Here is a 24,691-nt window from a genome sequence, read left to right on the forward strand (position 1 = left end):
ATAAATACAGCAGCACTGTGTTGACCTGACATCAGTAGATGTGTTTTCTTGCTGAAAACAAATCTCAAAGCAGATTCTAAAAAACAGCTGAGAGAAAGAGGACGAATGGATAATCAGTATTTTCAGATTTTTATATTAGTGTAAGCCTAGTACTAGACACTAAACTTTAAACAGCCTCAGCAGTTATGGTAGCTGTTTAGCTTGGTTAGCCACAACTATCTCAGTGAAGTGTCTCATAATAGAGCCAACATTAGACTGCCATATGAGATGACACAATAACAGTCAGGTTGCGGGTCTAAACACTATAAGGAGCATATTTATAGTAGTTCTGAATTGAGTTTACTTCTCGACATACCACATCGATGATTATGTGAAGGTACATCTTTTGTGTGGCATGTTGGGATGGGGGCGCCATCTTGTTTACCTGTGTCTGCAGCGGTGGTTACCATAATGATTGAGAAGGGGAAAGAGTAAAGAAAAGGTATCCTACCGGGAGAAATTAAATTGCAATGCAAAGCAACGGAATTTGGACAAAATAATAATGGTAAATAATACAAATCCATATGACTTGGCAGTCCAAGACTGGATTACAGACTATGATGTACAACCTTCATTCACATTTTAAATGATGTCATTTCTGGAGTGCATACACTTGCGTGAGTTTAAAAGTTATAAATCTCTGGAAGCTTATGAACAGTTTTGCAGTGGCTGGGAGCAAGATCTGCTCATTCACAAGTCTGTGAAGAGCGAGAGTGCAGTCATACTCACAAAGGTGAGGTGACCCAATTATTAAACCAAATCAAATACAATACCTTCAAAAACATTCAGCTATTATTGATAAAAAAAAAAGATTTGCTATAATCTTGGCTTTTCTTTAAAAATGCAGTACCTTAAGTAGTATTTGATTATGTTGATGATGATGATTTTACAGTGTGTACATAAAAAGAAGATCCTTTAGGTTTGTATGCAGAAAACCAGTGGGATCTTCACAACAAAATGATGCTGTCAGTTACCCAAAATTCAACACGGCGTGAGGTCAACTTTGCACTCTCTATTGGGATCCCACGTCCAAGAATACCGGCTGTCTTTTCATAAGCGGACCGTCAATCAACTTGTCCTGCATAAAGATTCACTGGCTTTGGGCCATCAGGTGGTCGGTTATGCCGGACCCTGCTCAATGTACCAGAAAATGTTCCTTGATAATGTATATAATTTGTTTTTGCTACAATATCCCTACAATAACATATCTGCTGGTAGCAATTAAAGCATGGTTCAGCTTATTTACATTTACATTACAGCATTCACAGCAGATTGTTAGAGAAAGAGCGTCAATGCTATGCATGCCTGCCATCCATCTGGACCTCCTCCCTATGACTTCCATTTGGTAAAAAAATGTCGCACTTCCTCCAGGCAGCAAATTGTTTTTACACCATAGTAAGTGGGAAAACAAAGTAGTACCACATACACAATTCCTTGGAGACAGAGATGTGGGAAAAGTTTATAGTTGTCTGCTGTCACTCCCCAATCACATCTGTTCTGAGCCTGGTGTTTACTTGTAGGGAGTGATGAAGTCAGGCTGTACATATGTATGGATCTGTATTATTAATGGTACACTTGCTAATTTATCATTGTTGTCAGGCAATTATCAAGAGGCAAACAAACCATTAAAATCAAGTTGAATACAAACGGTTTTGTGGCAACCTCACGCTTTGTCCAGACAAAGCTGGACTCACTGCTCTATTGTCTCTTTTGGTTTCTTTTACTGTAAAGCATCAGAGTAGCTGGGTTGATATCTTTGTTTGCAGTTTTGCTGACATCACATCCCATGATTCCTGGCTACTGAACTGGTCGAAATTCAAACAGCATCTCCTTTTGCCACCTGGGGCTCCCAATGAGTGAATACCTAATTTAGCTTTAAACTCTTGCTGCCTGGTGTGTTACACCTGTGATTTACCAAAACAGAGAATCAAAAATTGCAGTTCACAATAGTAATACTGTGTTCTGCTTTCTATCAGTTAAAGTCGTTCAGTCTGACACTGATCTCCATTCGATGGTGTATCACACCCACAGAGTTTCTGAAAATCACAAACAACTCATTTCAGTTAGGTGTAATCTTTTAAGGCTTTATGTGCTATAATGTATTTTACATCTACATTTACTTCCCTCAGATCAAATTGTCTTCAAATGAGAAAAGAATTGCTGCTACAGTATTTCAATAACACACACTTGGTGCGCCTCAGCATGTCTCAATAATTGCCTCAAGAAAGCCTCCTGAATTGCCTGGAGAATTACTTGCCTTAGGAATTGTCATAGAAAGCAGTCTAACTAGTCTAGCGACATGGCGATTTGTGCCTCCTTATATCCCTCTCTGATGTATGTGTATAATGAAGATTTGAAGTGGAGCAGAGGACTGTATTTGTGCGTAATGGGGAGGATTTTTCCTAACTCTCTCCTTCCTGTGGGGTTCAGATGAGATATCAGAGCAGCATCTTGTAGATGAGAGCGTGTTTTGCCCTGCTACCAATCAGGGTTGTCAAGTGTGGCATAATCACTTGAGAAACACATTTTGCATGTTTATGTCTGTTTGATATCTGTAAAATTTTACATTGTCAGTGCTGTGAGGGCAAAACAGTGACTTAAAAATATCTTACCTTATTTAATTTCTCTTTAATTCAAAATGCAAATGCACGGATAGCGATCCACCATTCCTCGGAAATGTTCATGCAAAAGACTCATGCAGTTAAATCTCCCAAATTATTACTATTAGTAGGAAAAGTGAAATTTTTACATGGGAGACATTACCTCGACAGATTTCTCTAGGATTAGGATTCATGCATATAAAGACTGAAATACGAGAAGAAGACAAAGTGCTTGAAAAGAAATGCTTTTTGTTTGCCATTGATTCATATCTCACATGACATTTTCTGAAACTAATAGAGTCCTTATGGCCGATCCTATGATCTCTTGCACTGGACTTCTCTTCCGTGAGTGCGATATTGTGAAGAAATAATAGCCTGAAAACATATCCGCCTAAAACTTCCTGCAGAGCAGCGAGGGGGAAATCAAAAGACGGCCAAGACTAAAGAGGAAGGTAGACAAGGGAACCATGTGGAGCATATAAAGGGAGGTTAGTGCATGTGAAAGGGGGATGAACGAAGGGAAGGAGTGCATCAGTATGTGTACCTTGAGGCCAAAGTCTGAGGGGAAAGGCCTATAATGGCATGCGCTAGTGTGAGCTAGGCTGGATGGTTGCATACTCGACAAGGTCCCCAGGGCCAGTGTGAGCAGAGCTTCGTGGGCTGGGAGAGGAGGCCAAAGCTGCAGTATCCAGCTCCGCATACTGGACATCGCAGTCCTTGTGGCCAGAGTTCTGGAGACAAGAGAGGGCGAAAGGTGTGTGAGGTGTGAGGCAGCCAAAAATATGAGAGAGTGAGAGAGACAGATAGACTGACAGAGAGAGAGACAGAGAGAGAGAGAGAGAGAGAGAGAGAGAGAGAGAGAGAGAGAGACAGAGAGACAGATGAGAAAAAAGAGTGACTGAAGATCTGATGGTCATGGGGACATTTTGAGTTTGTGAGTAGCGGTGTTGGAGTGGAAGGCAAAGAAAAATGTGTTCGCTTGGAACATAAACACAGAATGTCACATTAGAACGAATGAGACAAGCTGACAGAAAGATGGAGATGTTACACAGAAAATCATAACAGACAGACAGAAATTAATACAAGACCATAAGTAAAAGGTTAGAGATGGAGAAGGACTCACATTTTGTTTACATGCACATAATGACATTTGATTAAGAAAACTGTTCAACTCAAGAGTTGGCATGGGCAAGAGAAAGACGCTTTTATTCAGTTTGTTTGTGTTTATTTCAGATTTTTGTTTATGATTCTTTTGCACATGTTGTGAAATTGTGCATTTCTCAGAAATGATGCACCGCTTAGAGTCAAAGGGCATGAAAACTGGATTTAAACAAAAACAACCCCTGTAACTAAACAAACCAAGCACATATTGGGTGTGTGTTGCAACTCTAATGCTTGGATTACGGTGAACACACGTCCACACAATCTTTCAAAGAACTAAAAACTACCAGGACAGTGATTTCTGTTATGAATTTTGCTGATTATGGCTGTAACCACAGTTACTGTGCAACACATGGAGGTATTTACACAACCAGTAAGCGTGTTCATGGAGATGCTGGAGCGGCTGCATTAACACTGGAGCATCAGCGTGCATGTAAACACAGACAAAGACCTTCATTCAGCCAGCATCTGACCACAAACACAAGTCCAATGATTGACTGGCTGATTGACTCGATGAGCAATTGGCCAAGTGGATGATTGAGTGAATGACCTTAATGGGGTAATCAATAAATGAAAATGAAAGCTTTCAGTGCTGTTTATCCAATCCAAAAAAAATACTTCTGAGGTTGTCATGTTCTGCTTATGAAGGAGATTCAAAGGCACCGGGTCAATAAGAACCAGAGAAATTATGAATTTAGACGCCGACAAAACAGAAACAAGTATAAACTGTGGAAAATACATTTTAATGTATTTTATAACTGATGTGAAATGTTGACATAAGCTTGAAAGACAACATAAAACAAACAACAAGGGTTTTGATTTCCTCTGCTCTTCATCGTCTTAAAGGTGATAATGATGAACATTTTTTATTTAGCCACAGAACTGACAAACTGTTTATCCGTTTATCCTTTGATTTGAGTAAACTGACCAAAGATGGACATTAAAGATGGAATAACATGTCATTTCATGAAAAGCAAAACAAAGTGGTTCTTTGCAGCACAGAGGAGGACAAATGGGAATCAGACTGCAATGATGTTTGTATTACCGACAAACTGGAATTACAGGCGAATGATGACAGGAATCACAAGGTAACGGACAAATCCTCCATTTCGCTTGCTACATTTCAAGGGGGAATCTAGTTTGCAGCTGCCCAATGTTTTTCTATTCTGAGAGCAAAAACCACTGCATGAGAAAGTCAGTGATTGGATCAAATGGTAGTGCCTCTCCTTTTAGTCAGCCTGCTTTTTTCCTGGTAATGAAATCAGCGGAGCAAAAGAGGGAGTTATGACAAAGTAAATGCAAAGCAGAGATGTCAGCTATTCTGTATCTACCTATACAGCATCTTAGGACGGATGTTAAGGGGGGTGTGAGGGAGGAAATGCAATGAGATGATACCTGTTGCCCCCCCCCCCCACTGCATCGCTGTACCTCATTTCCATCTGAGAAAGGATTACATAGAAATGATTGAAGCTTTTACAGAATTTCACATTAATAATTTAAATCTACTGTGCAATCTCTCCACCATTACATATTTCTCCACCTCTCACACTCTGCACTCGATGGATATTTAAATATCTGGAATATTTGTCATGACCAGAGTGCAATCAGGGGGAAAATTACAGCCACATCGCATTCAAAATTGGCAGATAGTGTTTTGCCCCTAGAGAATCATCATTAGTAACACTTGATGCTCAGCAGTCAATGCATGTCTCTCACGAATAGTGTTTTGAAAACCTCAGTAGTATCCTATTCATCTTAAGAGTGGCCCTAAACTTCGATTTAAGTGGAATGTTATGAGAGATAAGAAATAAATCTTAGGAAAATCTATCCTCAGTGTCCAAGGATTATCAGAATTAAACATCCAGTTCCTTTGAGTGCAGAATTGAAGATGATAGTTTAATATCCTTGAATAACTACACAGAAAATCAAAATCAATTCATCCAGGGAAAAGAGTGATAGTAATTAAGTTAGTCCTGCAAGTTTGGTGAGAAAAAAATGAGTAATTTAGAAAAGGCGCACCATATATGCAAAGCAGCAGTTTTAAAATGCTTGGCTGACAGGCTAATACAGGACACGCAAAGCATGTAGCTCACCAACAGCATCAGTAGAGCACAACAGACACGGACCATAGTTTTTCCATTTGAGGTGATGTTTAAGAGGAAATTTTGCCATGTGCATCGGTTTCACACTTAAAGGTGGAGTAAATGATTCTAATCCAATACACTTTTTCTCAAATTCAGTGGATATCTCCTCTGGTTCCACTACATTTTCTTTCTGTGTGTTTATGCAGAAAAAATTTGGTGTTCAAGATCCACAGACCTGGCTCTGTTAATGTGAAATAATCAAAGTGGCGTGGACCGAGACACACAACACTATTCCAGCCAATCAGAGGAAGGGAAAGAAAAGAAGAGAGGAGGTAGGGGGAAAGGAGGCAGTGAGAGAAAGAGATGGTAAATCTAGCACATGCTAATGTATTGTGCCAATATAAGGATAATCAATAGAATGAGAAGGAGCAGTCTGTGTGTGAGTTTTGAATTGGATCCATTGGGACCATATGTGAGAGAGCAGTGGTGAAGGCAAGTGTATGGAAGAACTGTTTACCAGTGGTGGTGTGACATCACAATAATTGCATTATCAAGATGGAGAGAAGGCCGAGGAACAGAGAAGAGGAGGAGAAGTTCAGAAGAACAACAATTGAAAAAGAAGTGCTTTGATTTAATATAGACAAAGACCTGTGTTAACATCAGTGTTAACATCGCCTTGCCAACACTGGAAACTGAACAGTCGGACTGGGAAAGAAATGATCACCTTTGCCAGCCTGACTTGATAGTGATAATTGACCCCTACTGGTTAGTTAGTGGCAGGTACCAGTGTCACATTTACGTGTCCAGTGAAATTAAATGACTTGCCTAAAGACGTTTATCTTACTTTCTAGTTTGCCCAGATATGCTGTTGGTGTGATGTCAGCTAGCAGGAGTGTTGTCAGTATTGCCGTCTGCAGGTGCTGGCTATAGGAAACCGTCTCGTCCTCTCTGCATGTTAGCTTTGCAGCAGCAACAGTGACTACAGTTTACTGTCTTGTTAGTTGTTAGCTCTGTATCATGGTATTGATCCATATCATGTGCAAAGGGTTTTATAGCAATAAACATCTAAAAACAAAAACTTCTCTAGCACAGTGTTATCATGTAGATAATGCATAATTCGATCATCAGTTACATTCTTTGTTAGCTTGGCTACAAACCTACAGTCCCCTCTTTTGTCAGTAGTTTTGTTAAATAAGGAAATAAATTTGATAAACTTAAAGTAAAAATCAGGCGATGTCTGTATTTTCCTTATTCTCAACAAATGTCATTAAAAGACCAAAACCAACAATGTGCTTGTCCGTTTCTCAATACTCTGACTTCCCAACACAGTTTGTGCATCTCACCCCATTTGTTCCTTCTAAGGACATAAGTCTTAAAAAACAGGTCACAAATAAATCTAAATAATTAGAAAAGAAAAGAAAAGATAACCCCAAAAAAGGTGGACATGGTAGCAGGATACAGTGCATTTGCAGGGGACTATTTTCAGCAGCGGATTAATAAACAAGTGGTGCTCTAGTGAGTATTACTGGCAGCAGCACAGTGTACATGGAATTGACTCAGAATAAACAGTGGCTGTAGTTTGTTTTAATGAGAGAATATGTCACCAAATGTGACAGTGTGGCTCATTGATGTGTTGTTAATTGTTTTTGTAGAACAATGGAGTTCTATGACATGATATCATGATACACAGATAAACCTTTTAGTAGGATCAGTGTTCATTGTTGGGTTTTGTTTTTCATTGTATTTGTTGACAGGGAGAAAATAGAGACTTGAACTCATGATTATAATTTCTGAAATGGTTTTGAATGAGTCATTAAAATATTTTAAGTTGATTTGAAATTAGTCTGACAAATTGATCTAATTACTCACACAGACTGATGTAGGAATGCAGATTAACACCCACATGATATTGTCATCAGTTTCTGCACATCAGCTTTCTGCAGGTTGCACTTTCCCATCTACACCATTGGCATGTGTTTGCTCGTTTGTCACAGGCAACATGATCTTCACCTGCATTAGCAATGCAGGTAGCAACCATAGTGCTAATTTAAAGCAGATTGCTCTTGTTGGCTGTTGTATGGCTGACCCAGCAAGTGTTCACATTTACCACAGCGAGACACAGTTGAAAAGATATTTTTCTGCTTGCACACACACAATACACACAGAGGCTTACGCATGCACACGCATTTTCTAAAAGTCCTGGAAACTTTAATTTTCTTTAACTCAAAGCCAAGACTCCAACCAAAGCACATAAAGCACCAAAAACATTCAAGCATCTGTACCACTGAGGGAGGCTCGCCACAGTTAGCAGAAGCATCCAATACAACAGGGCAAGCACTTCATAGTCAACAGTAAAACTCAGGGACAATGATGTACTGAAGAGCATCACACTGCAATTTATCTGCACACGGTTGCCATGCAAACACACAAGTAATTACGGCGGATTAGAGGAAGTGGAGGGGAGGTGAGGCAGAGAGCAGAGTGTGTGCTGAGTGTTGGGGTCAGAAAGTGAAATAGTCCACACACACAGACAGAGGACGTCGGCCAGCCCAGGTTTAGACAGAAGGTGAGTGGTGCTGATGTAAATGATGAGATAAGGAGCTTAGCGAAAGAACCCAGTGGATTTACTGGTCAACTTGTTAGAGAGGCTCCCCTCCAACAGACAAAAGCAAAAAGAAAGCAACTACGTTAAAGGTCCTCAGTGACTTCCAGGAAGCATCACAGCGCCGCATTCCATTTTGTAAATCAATTCTCAAAAAGCTCCAAGCATAATGGCACAGAAAAGTTCACCCTTTCACTTGCAATTACTACTATCTGAAGGCAGCGGCTGTGGATGACCCCGTCATACAGAAGCTCCTTTGAACCTGCTCATGGTATCACTACTCACCGGCTTATCAGTGAAGGGGGTCGACTCAGAGGGCGCCATGTCGTAATAAGGAGGCTGAAGAGGAAGCTTCTGCATTTCCTCCTCCTTGTCGAGATGAACCACCTACAGGAAACACCAAGAGCTCAGCAAGACTCATAATGAGCCCCAAAAGTCCACAGACCAGGCAGGTCAGCCAGTTTACACTGGAGCTGCACTACAATCTTCAACCGAGGTTAATGTTACCAGTAGCCCTGGTAAAACTGAAAACACTACCTTTGTTGCGTACACATCAGTTCAAAGCTGCAACATTTCAGAAGCAGAATATTATGTTGAAAGTTTTTTGAACTTCATTTGCTCACATTTGTTTTTCAGTGGTTATAAACAGAGATGAGATGTGAAATCTGACAAGGAATACAGTTTGACAGCAGTTTGAACTTTAGCTGCTCTGCTGAACTATGTACTTGCAAAGTTATTTTGTCTAATTAATCTCTTCTGTATCACACTATATCACACACTAAGGTATGATGTAAACTTCTGAAATAGTGGAGCAGAAATGCTAAAGCTACTGCAAAAGGTGCAAGCTAGCTACACCACAGAGTAATTTATTTCACATATGAAGTTGACATGCGATTACAAACACAGATTTGCTGCAGATTCATTATGGCTTAGCAAACACATAATGTGAATATATGGATGGAGTTTATTTATTCTGAATGAAAGAATATCTCACTACTTTCTTTTTTACAAGAAAAATATGAACTGTCTCCAACAGCTAGACGCCCTGTCTTGATGTAAAACCCCAGTTTGGTCTTTACAGGTTTCCTTTAACGGTTTGATATAGCTGAACTGAAATATTTAAATATTTGGACTCATCCCATAGCAATGACGCCTTTGAATGGAGGTTTTCTACAATTGTGCCTCGCCTTTGTCAAATTCTGGAGGAATATCTCTGTGTTTGAGGATTTGAAACTGGACTGCTGATAGTCTGAGATGCAGGGAATTTAAATTTAAAAAGAAGACTCTGAGTCTTTAATGTGTCAAATGGTTGTTATTTACTCTCTGTAGAAAACTGCAATATGCTTATAAAATATACATAGGCTACTATTTCAGTAAAAACATTTGCAAAGTGTTGAACATTACAACAAACAGGAGGCCTGAAACCTTGTGGATTCAAAGAAAAAATGATGCCTGGAGTCAACTGTATACTACAATAGATTTGCAGAGATTAATGTTCAATATAACACATAACAGAGTGATTTTGCCACATTATTTAATAGACTTTTTTGTGCACTGTCGCATTCAAAACAGTGTTTTGAATCACAGTAACTTGGGGTTCATAATGAAGAGGTTATTTCATGTAGCATTATATTGTATAAATGTCTATCTAAGACAGCTAGAGATGTTATTCTCGCAGTGATGGTGGAAGGACTTTAAAAAAAGAAAGAAGTTCAGCTGGAAATTAGGTAGTCATTCATGTTAGATAAGAGCAGGGTACATTTAAAAAGACATGAAAGGGGAAGATGATGGAACCAATCCTTTTTCCCATTATATATATATCTATATATATATATATCTATCTATATATATAAAATCAAAAAACATGAGTCACACCATGAAACTATACAATTTTTGCAACCCAAGGCTCCTTTTTGTTTTTCGAAAGAGGCATGAAAATAAAAGAGATGACAACATTCATGACAGCCGCCTTTATTATTTCTTCTTACCATTCAGCAGAGTAGTTGAGGGCTAAGCTATATATCTAAGGTTCCAACTTTAAAATTCAAGGTTCAGCTGTTGGTTTTCTGGAGCATAGCAGAGGCGGTGTGTATAGAGGAGTGGTAGGGGGTGGGGTGGGGTGGGGGCAAAGTGCTCCTCTATAGTTTTCCTTTTTCAACAGGTCGCCAGTCTTAAACTTTCCCTGCAGTGCTCTCCCAACTGATCCGTCAAAGTCTGTCATTACCACAAAGCTGGGTTTGAAGCCTTTGACAGCAGAGTGCCTTTTAAGGGTTTGAAAGGTGTGATAGTCTCAACAGGCTCTGCCAATGTTTTGTGATGTAATGGAATTAATTTTCTAATGACAAATACTCGTTCACAAAACCTTCATTTAACACGGGTCAGTAATGAAAAGGGAATAAAGCTGAATGAAGGAAATAAAAGTCATCCAGAACAATGAAGTTATCAGTGCAATAAATGTGAGATTTATATAAGACATATTGAAAAGTGCGTTTCCCCTCCACACCTTTGCGCTGTTCAATCGGAATAAAAGTCTGTCAAATGCTGTTTGATCCCCATTTTTCTTGTACTCAAAAATAGTTGTTGAATGCCACTCAATATGCACTTGGCTTGGGTGAGCTTCTCCATTCATATTACATCAAAAGGCGCAGAATTTAATGGCTGAGTGGTCGAACAGTGAGCCGAGCACCAGGCTTGATGTGCAATTAGCTGGAGGAAACGTTTGTTTGGAACATAAAGACATCGGCTTCCTGGACGGTCGTCGTCTGTTTGGCTCCCCGGGTCCACCTCACAGCAACATACTCTGAGTGTTTGTGATGTCGGGAGCGCAGATGTTTATACTTTGGCTGCGTTGCCAGTTTTGCTCTGTGCATTGGGCAATGATAAAACCATGATGCTGCCAATTTCTTCAGGCCAGTCGAATCACCTAGCAACCTATACCGAAATAAAGCAGCAACATCCAACTTTTTCAAGCTCCAGTTGCAATAAGAGGATATACTGCATTTGCAATTGCCTTTCTGCATCTGTGTGCCTGTTTGTTTGCCTTAATCCAAACTTTTCCTAAAATTGGCTTGTCACTGGTGTTTCATGATGTTTCGGAGCGAGGGCTGAGGGTCTAGCGGCCACAGCAAAAACAACATCATCAGAGAGCAGTAAGAAACAAATATTTTTTTTCTAAATTTTAAGTCAATGATTTTGTCCGTGTCTCCATTTCTTAATTTTACGCATTTCATTATTTCTTATTTGTTCATTATGATTAAAATTTGAAATGCAGCTCTCTTGGGTGTTTGATCAAACCTTGCTATGGTAAATTTGTGTCTTCGAAAAATGGTAAGACAAGAGAAGAAAAAAGAAGGAGTCTACCAAAGCTCAACCTGCAGCAGTTGTAGTGAACAATAAATATAACTGTGTTATTATTACAAATCGCCTGGCGGCTCTGTACAGATGCTGATTATCTCAGTGTCATTTCAAGACGCGGCTCATCAAGATGATTGACAGGCGAGAAACTTGTCGAGCTGAAGGAAGGTTTGTGATTAAAGTCGTAACTCAGATGATCCCTGAACAGCTTTTTTGTTTTACTTCAGTTCATGTGGAACTTGTTTTGCCAAACAAACATTGAAGGTGCAGCCATCATGACCTGCTGCACAGAAGTGAATTACAGCTGTAAACACTCAGAACCTTCGACCTTAAAAAATCGCTTTGGTCTGGTAATTTATATATTTTGTTCTGCACATTCGTACTTGTATAACAGGGATGCTTATTGTTTATGCATCAGTGATTATTGTTTATTCATGCATACTTTACCCATCCTGTCATAAACCTGCTGTGATTTTTTTTTTTTTTTTTTTTTTTTTTTTTTTACTCTGCTTACTTTTATTTTTCCAGATGCAGGCTTGCTGAGTCTGCAGCTTCTTTTAAAGCAACTACAAAACACAACACATTAAATCCTGTAAAGTGTCTGTTACAGCTTCGTATTTCCACTAATCACCAGTGAATTGGGCATTAGGTGCCTTACTCAAGTGCTCCTCTGCAGTGGTTGTGTAGGGAGGAGAGCACATTACTTCCACTTCTCTCCATTACTTTCTCAGCCCAGATGTCCAGGAGTTTGACCTTGGAGCTATAAAGCCTATCATAAAGTTGGATTTAAAATCTCTTTTTAATTATTCAGATTCCAATAATTCTTTCTTCCACTTTATCTCCACAGTTTGGAGCTACCAGTTATTTTGTACTCTAGTCCTTGACAACACCAAAGGTCTCTGTGGACCCATGCTCACTATCTACAACCTTTGATGTTTTCTTACTGCTGCACTCCGGTTCTTATGAGAGTCACCATCCTAAACTGTAGTTTGTGTGTGGACAAAACTACAGCAAACACACTCCAGTGAAAGATGATGTTTCCCTGCAAGCCTGACAGAAGAGTATTGTTCTACGGGACCACCGGCTGATTTAAAATATCGGTCCCACTGACCAAGAGCCAGTGCAGAGTTGGTGCAAACCTTGGAAAATGAGATTTCAAATGTCCAGAAGGGACATGGGAATATTTTTTGACCCGCTGCGATTCAAGAGGCATGGCGTCAGGTTTGAGGTTATGTTGCAATTTTGTAAACTGGTGCAAAGGGAAGGCAGCTGTCCTACCGTCACTGTGGACAGCTGTGCACCTCCTCTGAGACACATAAGCCATGTCCGAATTCCATACATGCTAATTCCATACAGTACTGCACTCTAACCTTTAATGAACACTGCCTATACAAAAAGTCAATAAACTTCAGTTTGTTGTACAGAAAATAATTTGATATGCCTGCTGTGCAAAGGCAATCACATTGCCACTTCAGAGTGACACTGTCAATCAAACACAGCAAAATATTTTGCTATTTTTTTTTAATCAAAGAATCGATTGAAGTGTTCCTACAATTTATCTCATTCTTTTCCTGCTGTGAGAAGCTCCTCTTTTCCTTTGTGCATTACATTGTGAGAAAATCAACAGCACACATCTAACAAGTCTATTGCTTTTTAGTATGTGTACTCACTGTTTTGAGTGTACTCGACTGTGTCGCTGTTCCAGTATGAACACGCTACATCCTCAAAACCTGCTTAAAACAATGAGGTTTGTCCCAAAACCACCACTGTCAGGGATCAAACACAGGTCTGTGCAGTGTCAGCGAGTGTTTCAGCCCAGATCAGTGATCACAGACAATTGTTAAAGGAGTAGATTCTCCTCACTAATCCGCTCGATGTTCAGTTCATCTCTGATTAATAACAGAAGTGTTCATTCAGATCATGAAATCACGTCTCGGGGTTAAAAAAAACACTGATGAGGAATGAAGCTGTTTATCAGACTTGAGTGGCACTTTGGAATCTACACAAAACACATGTACTGCATACAATGATCAGACATATGCTGCAGATAATCACAGCTAACAACAAGGCACTCTTTAATATTGATGCTGCAATGCAAGGTCAGTCTTGATGTGTTGAAAATGACCCACTTAACATGACTTTACTTATTAAGATGGGGATTAATTAGTGTCAGATTGGTAATTACGTTAAATGTTACTGGCTTCACTCAGTAACAAGACGTTTCTATATTTAGATATTCAATCGCTCTCGGCTAATTGTACAGTAACTGGATTGTTGGGAAACTGTGTGACAGAGAAGAGGATGAGAAACACTCAGACAGCTTTGAAAGATGAGCAATACTGTACTTGTTAAAAAAAAAAGCTTCCTGCCTCTAGAATTACATTTTGCTATATTGTCGTTCCACCTCAGCTATAAATGCCAGTCTAGCTGATTTAAAGTAAAATCACACTCAAGGAAAGAAAAAGAAAGTAAAACTCTGCCATATTAGTGCAGAACTGCTCTTTTAACTGTAAATGATTTATATTATATAAGATATTTGGGATTAAATTGGCAACATTTCACTCAAACACTGTGACACAGAAATGTGGAGAGTTTGTGTCAGATCAGCCAGAGAGGAGAAGGATACGGGAGAAGAGGAAAGGAGGGGGAGGATCTTACCTGGATGTCATCGGACGTCAAGTGTCCCTTCATGTCACTGTTCTTCTTTTTGGGCGGGGGAGGGGCTGGTTTGTGGGCGGGTGGGAGGTCGGTCCTGTTAAGAGAGTGAAAAGATAACATGACACTCAGCACAGTAAGGGATCGCCACTCTTCACGTCCCTCACCTTCTACAGCACTCTATAATGAGAAGTCCTGCCTGCACTTGCCTTTTTCACTCTTTCCTTCGATTTTGATAGATCTCGTGTTGGTGGCTTTGTTGCGGCGGCAGCCATTCCCCCTGCCCTTTCAAAGGCTCTCGCTGGAGAGACACTGTGCTAATGAGAGTGGGCTGTAATTGGACACTGAGGTGAGGAGATGGGGATGGAGGGGGTATAGGGGGCAGGGAGAAGGGCATGTGTGAGTCAAGTCCTTAGGGTGGATTGAGCCTCATCCAGAGTGCCACGTGGACAAACACCCTGCCTACTGTGCAGCAACTGTTTGTTTGACATGTCGTCCTGAGCTGTGACTCACTGAGCTCAGCAGGCACCTTCTGCTCTCCACCTTTCCCTGGATCCCTGGTACTAACATGCCCTAATCCCAGTGAGCTCACCCTGTCCCTCTGTTGACACACCTGGGGAAGAGCAAAGCCTCAACCACTGAACACCTGTGCTTATTTACATGCCGCCATTAACAGAGCAGTAAAAAACTATTTTCTTCAAACCAGCAATGAATTTTCCACTGGCCACTCTAGCGCATAGTCATTGATATGATAATAAAAAGGTAAATTAAATTGTGAACAGGAAAGACAGCAGTAATTGAGAGCTTGATGTTGAAATAGTTTGAAGTGCATGCAGATAATTATTTCAGACAAGGAAGCAGAAGGGTTGTTGCTACGAAATCCTGACAAAGAAAACCCCTTCCCTCAAACATGCTGGTAGTCAGATGTCATCTTCTGTATTCTGACATGATATCAGGAGTGATCAAAGATAATGAAGTGGAGCACAGACACTGAGCTGTGTACCTACATGCATTATCTCCGGCTCCTCCCGCCTCCCATTCGCACTGGTTTACGTCCTTATTGAATAACATGACCTTTCTGCAAGGCCAAGCCGGCGTTTTAATGTGCAGAAAATTTGTGCATGAGTGCACCTCTTAACTCTTTCTTTCACACTCATTATTTCCAGTCCGTATCACCTTGTCTCCAGACAGGGCTGCCGTGCCACTGCCAGATTCATGTGGCACCCTCTTCAGCCTGCCTGCAGCACAGCGGCACAGCAAACACAGAGAGAGAGGCAGCGTGCCGCACACTCCCTCGTCTACAATAACCTCCTCCATCGCAGAGCCTTCAGATGAGAAGAATCCATTTTCTCAGAGACAGATAATTATGAGTCTTGTGGAAATGCGGTTTCTGCAGGTACAGCAGCGTGCTCATTATAAAGTATTGTAATCTGTTGCCTATGATTGACTGGATTCTGATACAGGTGAAAAGTTAGAAGAAAAAGAAAAAGAAGAAAAAAAAAAAGCTGTGACAGCCAACAAGATCATTTGCTTTCATGAAATGTATGAGACAAAATGTAATTTTCAGCCTCTGTCTGCCCTGTGCACACACTGACACACTAAATCATGACTTTTCCTCAGTTAGCTGAAACAGAAAGCTGATGAAAAACCCCCACGCACTGACCTAATTGTCATTTTGTTCAAATGAAATGTGGCATCACTGAACATTTTATACAATATTTACTGTTATGTGACAAGTCAAGTTGCGCGTCATCATGTTTGGACAGATTTATTCAAGCAGAATGAAATCATTCCATGTTTATGTATGATGCAGTATTTGCATTCAGATCCTGCTGCATTTTTCAACATACATTTGATCTCATCGGACCCCCAGTGATGCGTTTCATCGTACATTTTCTGAAGAAGCCTGTTGAAATAAGTGGCGTGTTGGGGCCCTATATGCAGAGTCAGTTTATTAAATCTGACCAAACATGAAGAGACTCATGACTACCACCCCACAGCAACCACTTTCCCCTAGTCGTACCTCCCTTTGATTGAATTCAGCTACATCTGTAATCATGTTACGCACAAGCAGCAGCCTCAGGAGACCATCAGTGTATAGACTGTCACTACTGGTTGACAACAGCAGAAAAACAGAGCGAAAAGTAGCATCAGTGTTGAAGTGATGAAGCAGCATGTGTGCAGAGCACACAAACATACAGTACGGCTGTGTGCTCAGTCACTCAAGCCATGTCCCAATTCCATACTACAGACTAAGACTACAAAGTACTAATCTTTTAAGTACACTGTTGATGTTAGTATACAGGGCATGAATGTACTTTGCTGTCTTGCAGCGGAAAGTAATAAAAGAAAACGTCCGTCAATGTCAAACTTACTGTTATATTTGAAAACTAATGCCAATTAAACTCCAGAATGGGAAACCTAAATGTTTTTCCAAAGATTTAGCCTAATACTTCGTTTTTTTTGTTTTCAAAGATGCTCCTGAAACTGTCACAATCCTTAATTTGTTTTCATGCTTCCAGCTGTGAGCAGCTCCTCCCTTTCCTGTGAGCAATGAACTGTGGAACTATAGTGTCCATCAACAGCACATTAAAAACAAAATCAAGCAAATGTAGCACCAAAGGGATCATTTCAGTTTATTCCAATTTTCTCAGTTTTGGCCATCATTTCTATCAGTTATGAAAACATTAAACACACCAAAGTAACTGCTGAGATCTGCTTACACAGTACCATTGCTACAAGTCTGACGTGCCAAGACACAAGTGGTGGGATTATCAGACAAATTTTAAACAAGCCAACAACTTAGCCTGGCTATCTGAGTCAATTTATCAGGGGAGGAGGCGGAACTGAAAGTAAAACAGCTATTAATCCCTCAGTTTGTTGGAAATCTGTGTGTGAGCACAGCTATGGCAAGTAGGACAGGTCAAAGTTAAACCAGGAGGTTGATCTGTATGAATGTTACTGCAATGAATGTTAACAATGGACAGTTTGGTAAGTAATTTTACAGTTCTCCCTCTTTTTCTCTCTGCAGTAGGTTTTTCAAAATCCATGTGATCATCTGTCTGCTTCTGTTTTTCAGCCATCTCATATAATTTGTCAGATCTCTGAAGGGAAACAGGTGGGAATTACATGTATAGCAATATTGAAAGCTAAAACAAAGAAAAACAGAGCCAAGTTGTGATATAGCAGAGAGATTTTTTTGTTTTTCAAAATGTTCCTGAAGCTGCCTGATTTTCATGTTTTTCCAGCTGTGAGCCTCCTAATTTCCTGTGCAAGGCATTTTGGGAAAGGTGTCTATTGACAGTGCACTCAAAGATTACGCAACTTTAGTATGCATATGAACATGTGAGTTTACTCGTTTTGTCTCTTCTCCAGTGTAACCGCACGATACGCTCAGACCTAGCTCAGAATTAGCATGTAGCATTTGGGACACGACATGAGCTGCTCGTGCAAACTGAGACTCTAGTAAAACTAATTGAAGCTGGACTGAAATGTACAACAGAGAGCTGGGGTTTTTTCTATGCAAAGCTGGCTTTCAAGCTAAATAAGATCAGTCTTTGATCTTAAATATATATTTATTTTTCCTTTGTTCATGCTTCTTGTTGATTAATGTATGCAGCCTTGCTTGGTTTAACATGTCTGAGTGACCATCTGTGGAGACGTAACCTTTTACTGGCTGGAATTGCCACTGGGAATAAAAATGATGTGAAGTACACGACAGAAATCAAACCAAGTATGGGTGATAGGCGGTGTAACATTAAGTATTTATTAAGGGTTGTTTTCTGCTGTGATGTATACTTAGGCCATATGGTGAGTAAAATATTCAGCACTTTAGATTTGCGTATGTGCACCCCCCCCACCCCCGATGCATTACAATATAATTAATTCTGCGCTTTGCACTTAACGTTAGCTCGAGTCGTCATTTGTCAGATGTTATGGTGTTCACCTCAGCTCGACCACCTCCTGTGCATCTCAGCTGTGTGATACCTCGCACACTTCCTCAGAGCTGAATGTGATGCAGGCAGCATGTGGGCGTTGGCTTTGTGAGAGGCAGACACTAATGAAAACTGACAAGCACCACAAGCCTGTGGGGAACAGAAAGCAACTGGGCAGGGAACCATAAGCTACATTCAAGTTTGCACTGTTTTCTCCTCAGACATCCACCTTGAAGACCTCGCTCCTCCTCGCTCTGTTGGCTACAAAAGGCTCAGGGCAGCTTAAGGGGAGATTTAGGGGGGATAGCGAGGAGAAAACATAACTAATCCTTAAACTGAGAAGAGTAATCTGTGACGGAAGATTTACAGCAAAGAAAATAACTTTTACAATGCACTCAGAAAAAGGTGACCTTTCTATTCGAAATTTTTGCAACATAGTGGCAGATTTGGAGCCGCAGATAATCAGAGCTACGGTGTCCCCTCAGAGTGACAGCAGAGAAGACTCTTCCTGTCTGCTGAAAGTGAAGTGTCGCATCCCCACAAGCGTTTTGGATTAAAGAGCCGCCATATGACCACAGCCCTGCTCGTGGAAAACAATGTGAAGTGTTTGAGCTGATCCTTGGTGCTCTCATTGATTTCTGTTGATCACAATCTTATTTGGCAATTTAAATGCTAATGATACTTTTAATTGCAAGACGGGATAAATGTGATTTGATCTTTAGGAGGCAATTACTTTCATGCTTTGTCTCGCTGCGATCTTTTCAAAAGGCGGACAACAATTACTTTGCACAGCTCAGCTTTTTTTTCTTTTTCTTTTTCTTTTTCTGTTCTCACAAGAGAAGAAAGAACAAAACAAGAATGAAACAAAATGACTTCTGTTTTTGTTCTTTGACAAGTTTATCAAAAACTATTTCTGTTGTTGGGGGAGGGTTTTGCTTCTCAGAACATTTAACTTTACAGTTATACACACACGGCCACTTTCCAAACCCTTTTCAACACCTTAGGCATTGAAACAAGATTACGTACACTGCTATACAAAAGAACATGAAAATAAAGGTGATTGTTATAGACAGTTGTACTGCATGTATAACATTCTGTACAAAGTAACCAAGCACCATTTTTACTTTTTTTTTTTACTAATAACAACAGTGATTGATTCAAATTCACACCCAGTACAATGACAGTCCATGTTGAATGACTCAGAAAGACAAGAAAGACAATCCTACTTTGGTTACAGCTTAAAGCTAGAAGTTGTCCAACAATGAATTACCATTTATCACATTTTAAAGGTCTCCACACAGCAATGGTGAAAAGCACTGGTGACCATTTATATATCAAAGGGTACACAGGATCAAACACGTCTGCCAGTGTCGTCTTTCAAATTGTGCCACAGAAGGAGACATCTATTTTTATAACTGCAACATCCCATTTTTTTCAGTTTGACTTTATTGTAGAGTCTATCAATAATTTCGCCTGTCCTCCAAAATCACGGTGGTTTCTACGTTTCAGTCCTGGGAAACCATGTCCTCCCCCTAAGGTGGGAGAATTTATACCCACACTTGATGTAGTGTTGATGCAGTTTGGTGACAGTGACATCCAGCTCATAACTCAGCATCTTTTTACATCCTGCATGTGATTCTGTGCAGATATCGTGGTAAATACGGCCGGGAAAAGTTGGCACCAGAGTGATTTATACCAGCGAGTATCTGCAACTGTGTCAACACCAGCTGCACATCAGGAACACGAGCGAGCGGATTCATTTTGCAGGGGGGAACGGCGCCTCGATTGGCAGCGCTTTTCAGCATTTTGGAGGTCATACATCACACCGGGGCGAAAGACAGAGCGATGAACACATTATTCTGAGAACATCGCTTTTGACAATGCCCATCCATTTTGATAATCAGTTGACTATTGTGCCAGTGCAGCCTCTAAAGGGCCAGTGATATATTAGGATTGACCAATTATGAGTCACATCATGTGCTGCTTTGTGAGGGCAAACAGAGGCGTGACTGGCGGTGCAGTCAGGCATGTTATCAAATGCCCAGGCTTGATTAACGGCTCATCAACATGCAGAATTAAACAGTCTGGCTAAATGCTTCCCCCCTTTTACCCTGACAACAGACATTCATATAAAACTATGAATTTCTCGCAGTGGTTATCTACAGTGAAATAAACCCTACACATTCACTTGCAACTTGTCTGCATTCACATAATTAGACATTTCAAAAATCAAAAATCAAAAAAAAAAAAAAAAAAGTAAACATTTCCTTTGTAAGACACTGAACATGTTTGATGACAATTAAGCCACAGGAAAAGAGAAACAAATATTCATCTAGACAATTAAAGCTGTGAGTCACATTTCACTACATTAAGCATTAACATGCCGAGCTACAAGTAGGAAACAATAACAACAGTTAAACAGCACTGACACAACTATAACTCTTGTCATGCATATTTGACAACAAGCATGCACACAAAAGGGAGGGAAAGAGCGAGAGGCAGAGGAGAGAGGTTGCACAATGTGGTCTGTTGACAAAGACATTATCATTGAGTTTCAGCTTCATGTGACGGGAACGAAAAAACAATGCCTCAGCGAGCTTACACATTTCCATCCGATTAACAATTTGATATGTGTGTTTCAATCTCATCAAAAACGTGTTCTGTTCTGTCCAAGCTCCCCAAATCTGATAAACTCTAAGTGGATATTTTTATCTTAAGACTTTTAATTAAGTTTGATTTATCTTGGCACTGTTTTCATCGAGCTTAATTTCCATTCACAGTAGTTTATCAAGCTGCTCTGCCTTTATTTGATGGAGCTGGGTGAGTTTTTCTTTTTTTCTCTCTCTCTCATGCACGTTTGAATTTCACTTCAAATGTTCAGTTTGTTGAATGCTATCAAAAGAAAAATAGAAATTCCTCCAATTCCACGTTATTTAGACATCACGTTCAGTGTGAATGTCTAGTAAATGATCATGTCGATGAACATTTTGTGGCTTTCAGTGCTCACAATGGCGTGCTCAAGTATGTCACTTGCAGGCCACCGTTACATGCAGGCAACAGAACAGAGGATCCAGGAGGACAGGGTTCAGCGGGGGATAGACTGGGGTCAGGTGCCTCTACTTTCCTTGTGGGGGACTCTGGCTTCTCTGGAGCCTGTGTCACACAACTATCAGCAACAGCAGCAACAGCAATGCTGAGGGAGGGGAGTGGGAAACAGAGAGCAGTTACTTCGGCATCAGAGAGAGAAAGAAAGATAGATTAGCAGAGAGGGAGAAAGAGACAGAAAGCAATGGGAGAGGTAAGAGTCTCTGTGCTTCATTTGTCTTGAAAAGCATTCCTGAGAGGTAGAGCCAGTGTGAGTTCTGGGTCTCTGCGGTGGACCAGCGGTGGACCGGCAGCCACCACCAGAGAGCGCCGCGACGCGCAGCAGGAGGCGCCGCGGAGGGCCAACAACCTGGCAGAGCGGGTTGTTGACGCTTGATGTTAGCCTCACTGCTTTGGATATCAAATCAATTACAAGATTCTGGAGGGGGGGGGTGGCGGGGTGCGCTCTAAAATAAGCATTATAATCTCATCATGTGAGTTGATTAAAGGCTCATGTGCACCCTCAACCAGATTCTGCAGCCCCCCACCCGCCCCAACCCCACCCCACCATGCTTGTTTTGGTAATATTCCCAGGGAGGAAGATAGCCAACCCCTGCACACAGCAGCATCATTCCCATGGGTATGTGGTTTGCATCTTGTTTATCCCATATAGCCAAGAGCATCATGGAAACCCTGGCAACCATTGAGCTATCTGTCGTGGCCAGGTGTTTTAAACAAAGGCAATTAGTAGTATTCAACTTGAATGCTTACTTACCCTCTTGGTTGAAAATATCCTTCTAACTATTCTTCCTAAACAGATGGAGGAGACTTTTATCACCTTTTGCTCAAAAAGATATTTTAGATTTCCACAGCTCTGTTGCTTGTTGTTCTCTCAGCTGCAGCCTCTGCAACTTCTGTTTTTTCCCCTCTGTGTACAGGCAGCAGCTGGCAATGTTCAAAACTGTCATGGCCCGTGGTTTGCAAGCAGAACAAAATTACCTGGTTGGCCGGAGGAGGGGGAGCAGGAGTAAATAAAGTTGGAGAGGTGCAGGGTCCCTAAATCTTTAACAGCAATCTGCCTGGCGTAATGGATGCAGGGAAGCACGTCTTATTTATTCTAAAATACATTCTGAGCAGTAATTCTTTTTTTTTTTACAACACCTACAGATGTCGCCTCTGCAGACTTCTGATTTGATAGAAGCAGATCAATATTTGAATCATATCATCTCTCTCGTCTTTGTTCCACGCTGAACTGCTCTGGATTTTAGATGTGCATGTGTTTCTGAAACCCAATCATCAAATCTTTCTTCCGCTAGTTACTGTTTCAAATTAATTTGCATAATTCCACAATTGTTTCTCCAAATAAAATTTAGAGACAGCCCCGACCTTTGGACCCGCTGCATGCTCCAACAATCTCCTGGAAAAATCTCCCTCACTTCCTGATGATATCGTAACGATCCAACAGAGATGAAGCTTTCCCAAGAGGAGACTGCAGCGCATGGTCCTGTAATCAGTCCTGATTAAAACAATAGTTTTTTAATGGGAAATGGGCTCACTACAGCCTACGTTACAATCAAGAAACCACTTAATAGCAGCAGCTTTAATGATAATCATCTATTCTATCTGCTGTTGTAAATGAAGATAAACTTGCTCTTTCTTCAGTCTGGGTGCAATTAGTTTATTTTTCATAAACTGACCTATAAGAAAGGAGATTATTGGCTCTCAGGATGAATGAGAAGGAGGCAGTGACATGTTTGTACTGCGTTCCTCTGTGTCAGAACATATTACCCCCCCCACCCCACCCCCACCCCCCCAAAAAAAAAATGATTTGTCCTTTTCAAAGTGTTTCTCTCTCATGGGCTGACAAGAGTTCACATGTAATCTTACCACCTGTCCGGCCCCTTGCAATATTCTCTGGCAGAGGCTGGGTACTCACAGGTCATTATCTGTCTCAGTGCGGGTCTTCTGCTGCCGCCGATGGACCATGAAAACAGTAACAGCCACACCAACGATGAGTCCGATGGCAACGACACCTCCAAGGATCCCAATAACACCACCTGGGGGACCCTGTGGCAGTGGCTTCTCTGCAGACAAGAGGAGACATAACAGTGTCAGGGTAGGTGCTCTCAGAGTAACTGATGCTGCTGAGCTGAACTTCAAAACTAGCAGTGACGATAAAGAAAGTTCACTAATATCACATGTGAATGACTTCCTGTTGAGGCGATGTGAGCTTTTCCACGTCTGTGGGCAGGAAAACATTTAAATCACTAAGATCCTGAACATACTTGAGCAGCTGGTTAAAAATATTTCATGATGAAGCCGGCAACGGATCCAAAAAAGAAGGACAAATACAATAGACTATTGTAAAAGGAAAATATTTACAAGCCATTTGACATGACATTAGCCAGGCTTGAGGCTTTCAGTCATAAAATACTATTTTCAGACACATATTTCAGGATGAGACCATTGTCCCGCCTGCCCTGGCACTGCATGAATACCATGCTGTTGTGGTCACTCAGCAGCTGTTGCTGCATTTCTAATGTGTGCTCCATCATCTGCTCAAAAGGAGCTTAAATTGGCTTGGTTTTGACAGTGAACCTAAATGCACTCTTAAAAGCATGACAAAGCTATTATATTTTAAAGTCCTTGCCAGCAGGGGGGCAACAAATGCAAAAATAAATTTCCAGCGCTGCTGAGAAAGAATGTGTTTGGTTTCCAAAGTAAAACAATTTACCTAATTCTGCTGAGAGCAAAACATGGAAAAATTAGTCTGCAGCTGTCACTTCGACCGACTTATGGAGGAGACACGCAGGTCTAACCCAGTAAACACTGCAGATGCAGATTGTTGATGTTAGATTCAGTGCTCTGTGTTCAATACTCCAGTCCCCCCTCCCTCTGTTGTTAAAGCCAAGGCTATTAACTTTAAAAAGGCTCGTGATTGCAGTGGAAAATTAGAATTTAAGATATTGATGTAACGTATTTTTAAGAGCTGCACTGGGCTACCATCATCTCCTAAACTTAATTTTTGGAAGTGTCTCTGAGAGTCTTCAAAGTGACTGTCAAAAGTAATCTGTGACCACCGCCGGAGGGAGCGTCTGGAGCTGCTAGAAACACTGGAAAATAAATATACTCTTTGATAGTAATTGTTTTAGCTCAATATGTTGTAAGAAATGGGAC

At 40.8% G+C, this 24,691-nt stretch overlaps 1 protein-coding gene across 1 annotated transcript in view; it reads right to left on the reverse strand.

Moving 5' to 3' along the window:
* Positions 1 to 24,048, reverse strand: part of LOC147819185 (uncharacterized) — a 39,676-nt gene extending 15,628 nt beyond the window's left edge. Inside the window, exons 1-4 of the mRNA XM_087173606.1 lie at positions 23,979 to 24,048; positions 23,451 to 23,598; positions 14,499 to 14,592; positions 8,772 to 8,873 (exon numbers count right to left, since the gene is read on the reverse strand). Of these exons, the coding sequence (XP_087029732.1) occupies positions 8,772 to 8,873; positions 14,499 to 14,592; positions 23,451 to 23,598; positions 23,979 to 24,048 (414 nt within the window). The remainder of the gene's footprint in view (positions 1 to 8,771; positions 8,874 to 14,498; positions 14,593 to 23,450; positions 23,599 to 23,978) is intronic.
* Between the last annotated feature and the right edge of the window lie 643 nt (positions 24,049 to 24,691).

This window comes from Seriola lalandi, unplaced genomic scaffold, assembly GCF_002814215.2.
Source record: "Seriola lalandi dorsalis isolate HSWRI2012SDOR001 ecotype SW California unplaced genomic scaffold, Sedor1 jcf7180002054257, whole genome shotgun sequence".
Lineage (NCBI taxonomy): Eukaryota > Metazoa > Chordata > Actinopteri > Carangiformes > Carangidae > Seriola > Seriola lalandi.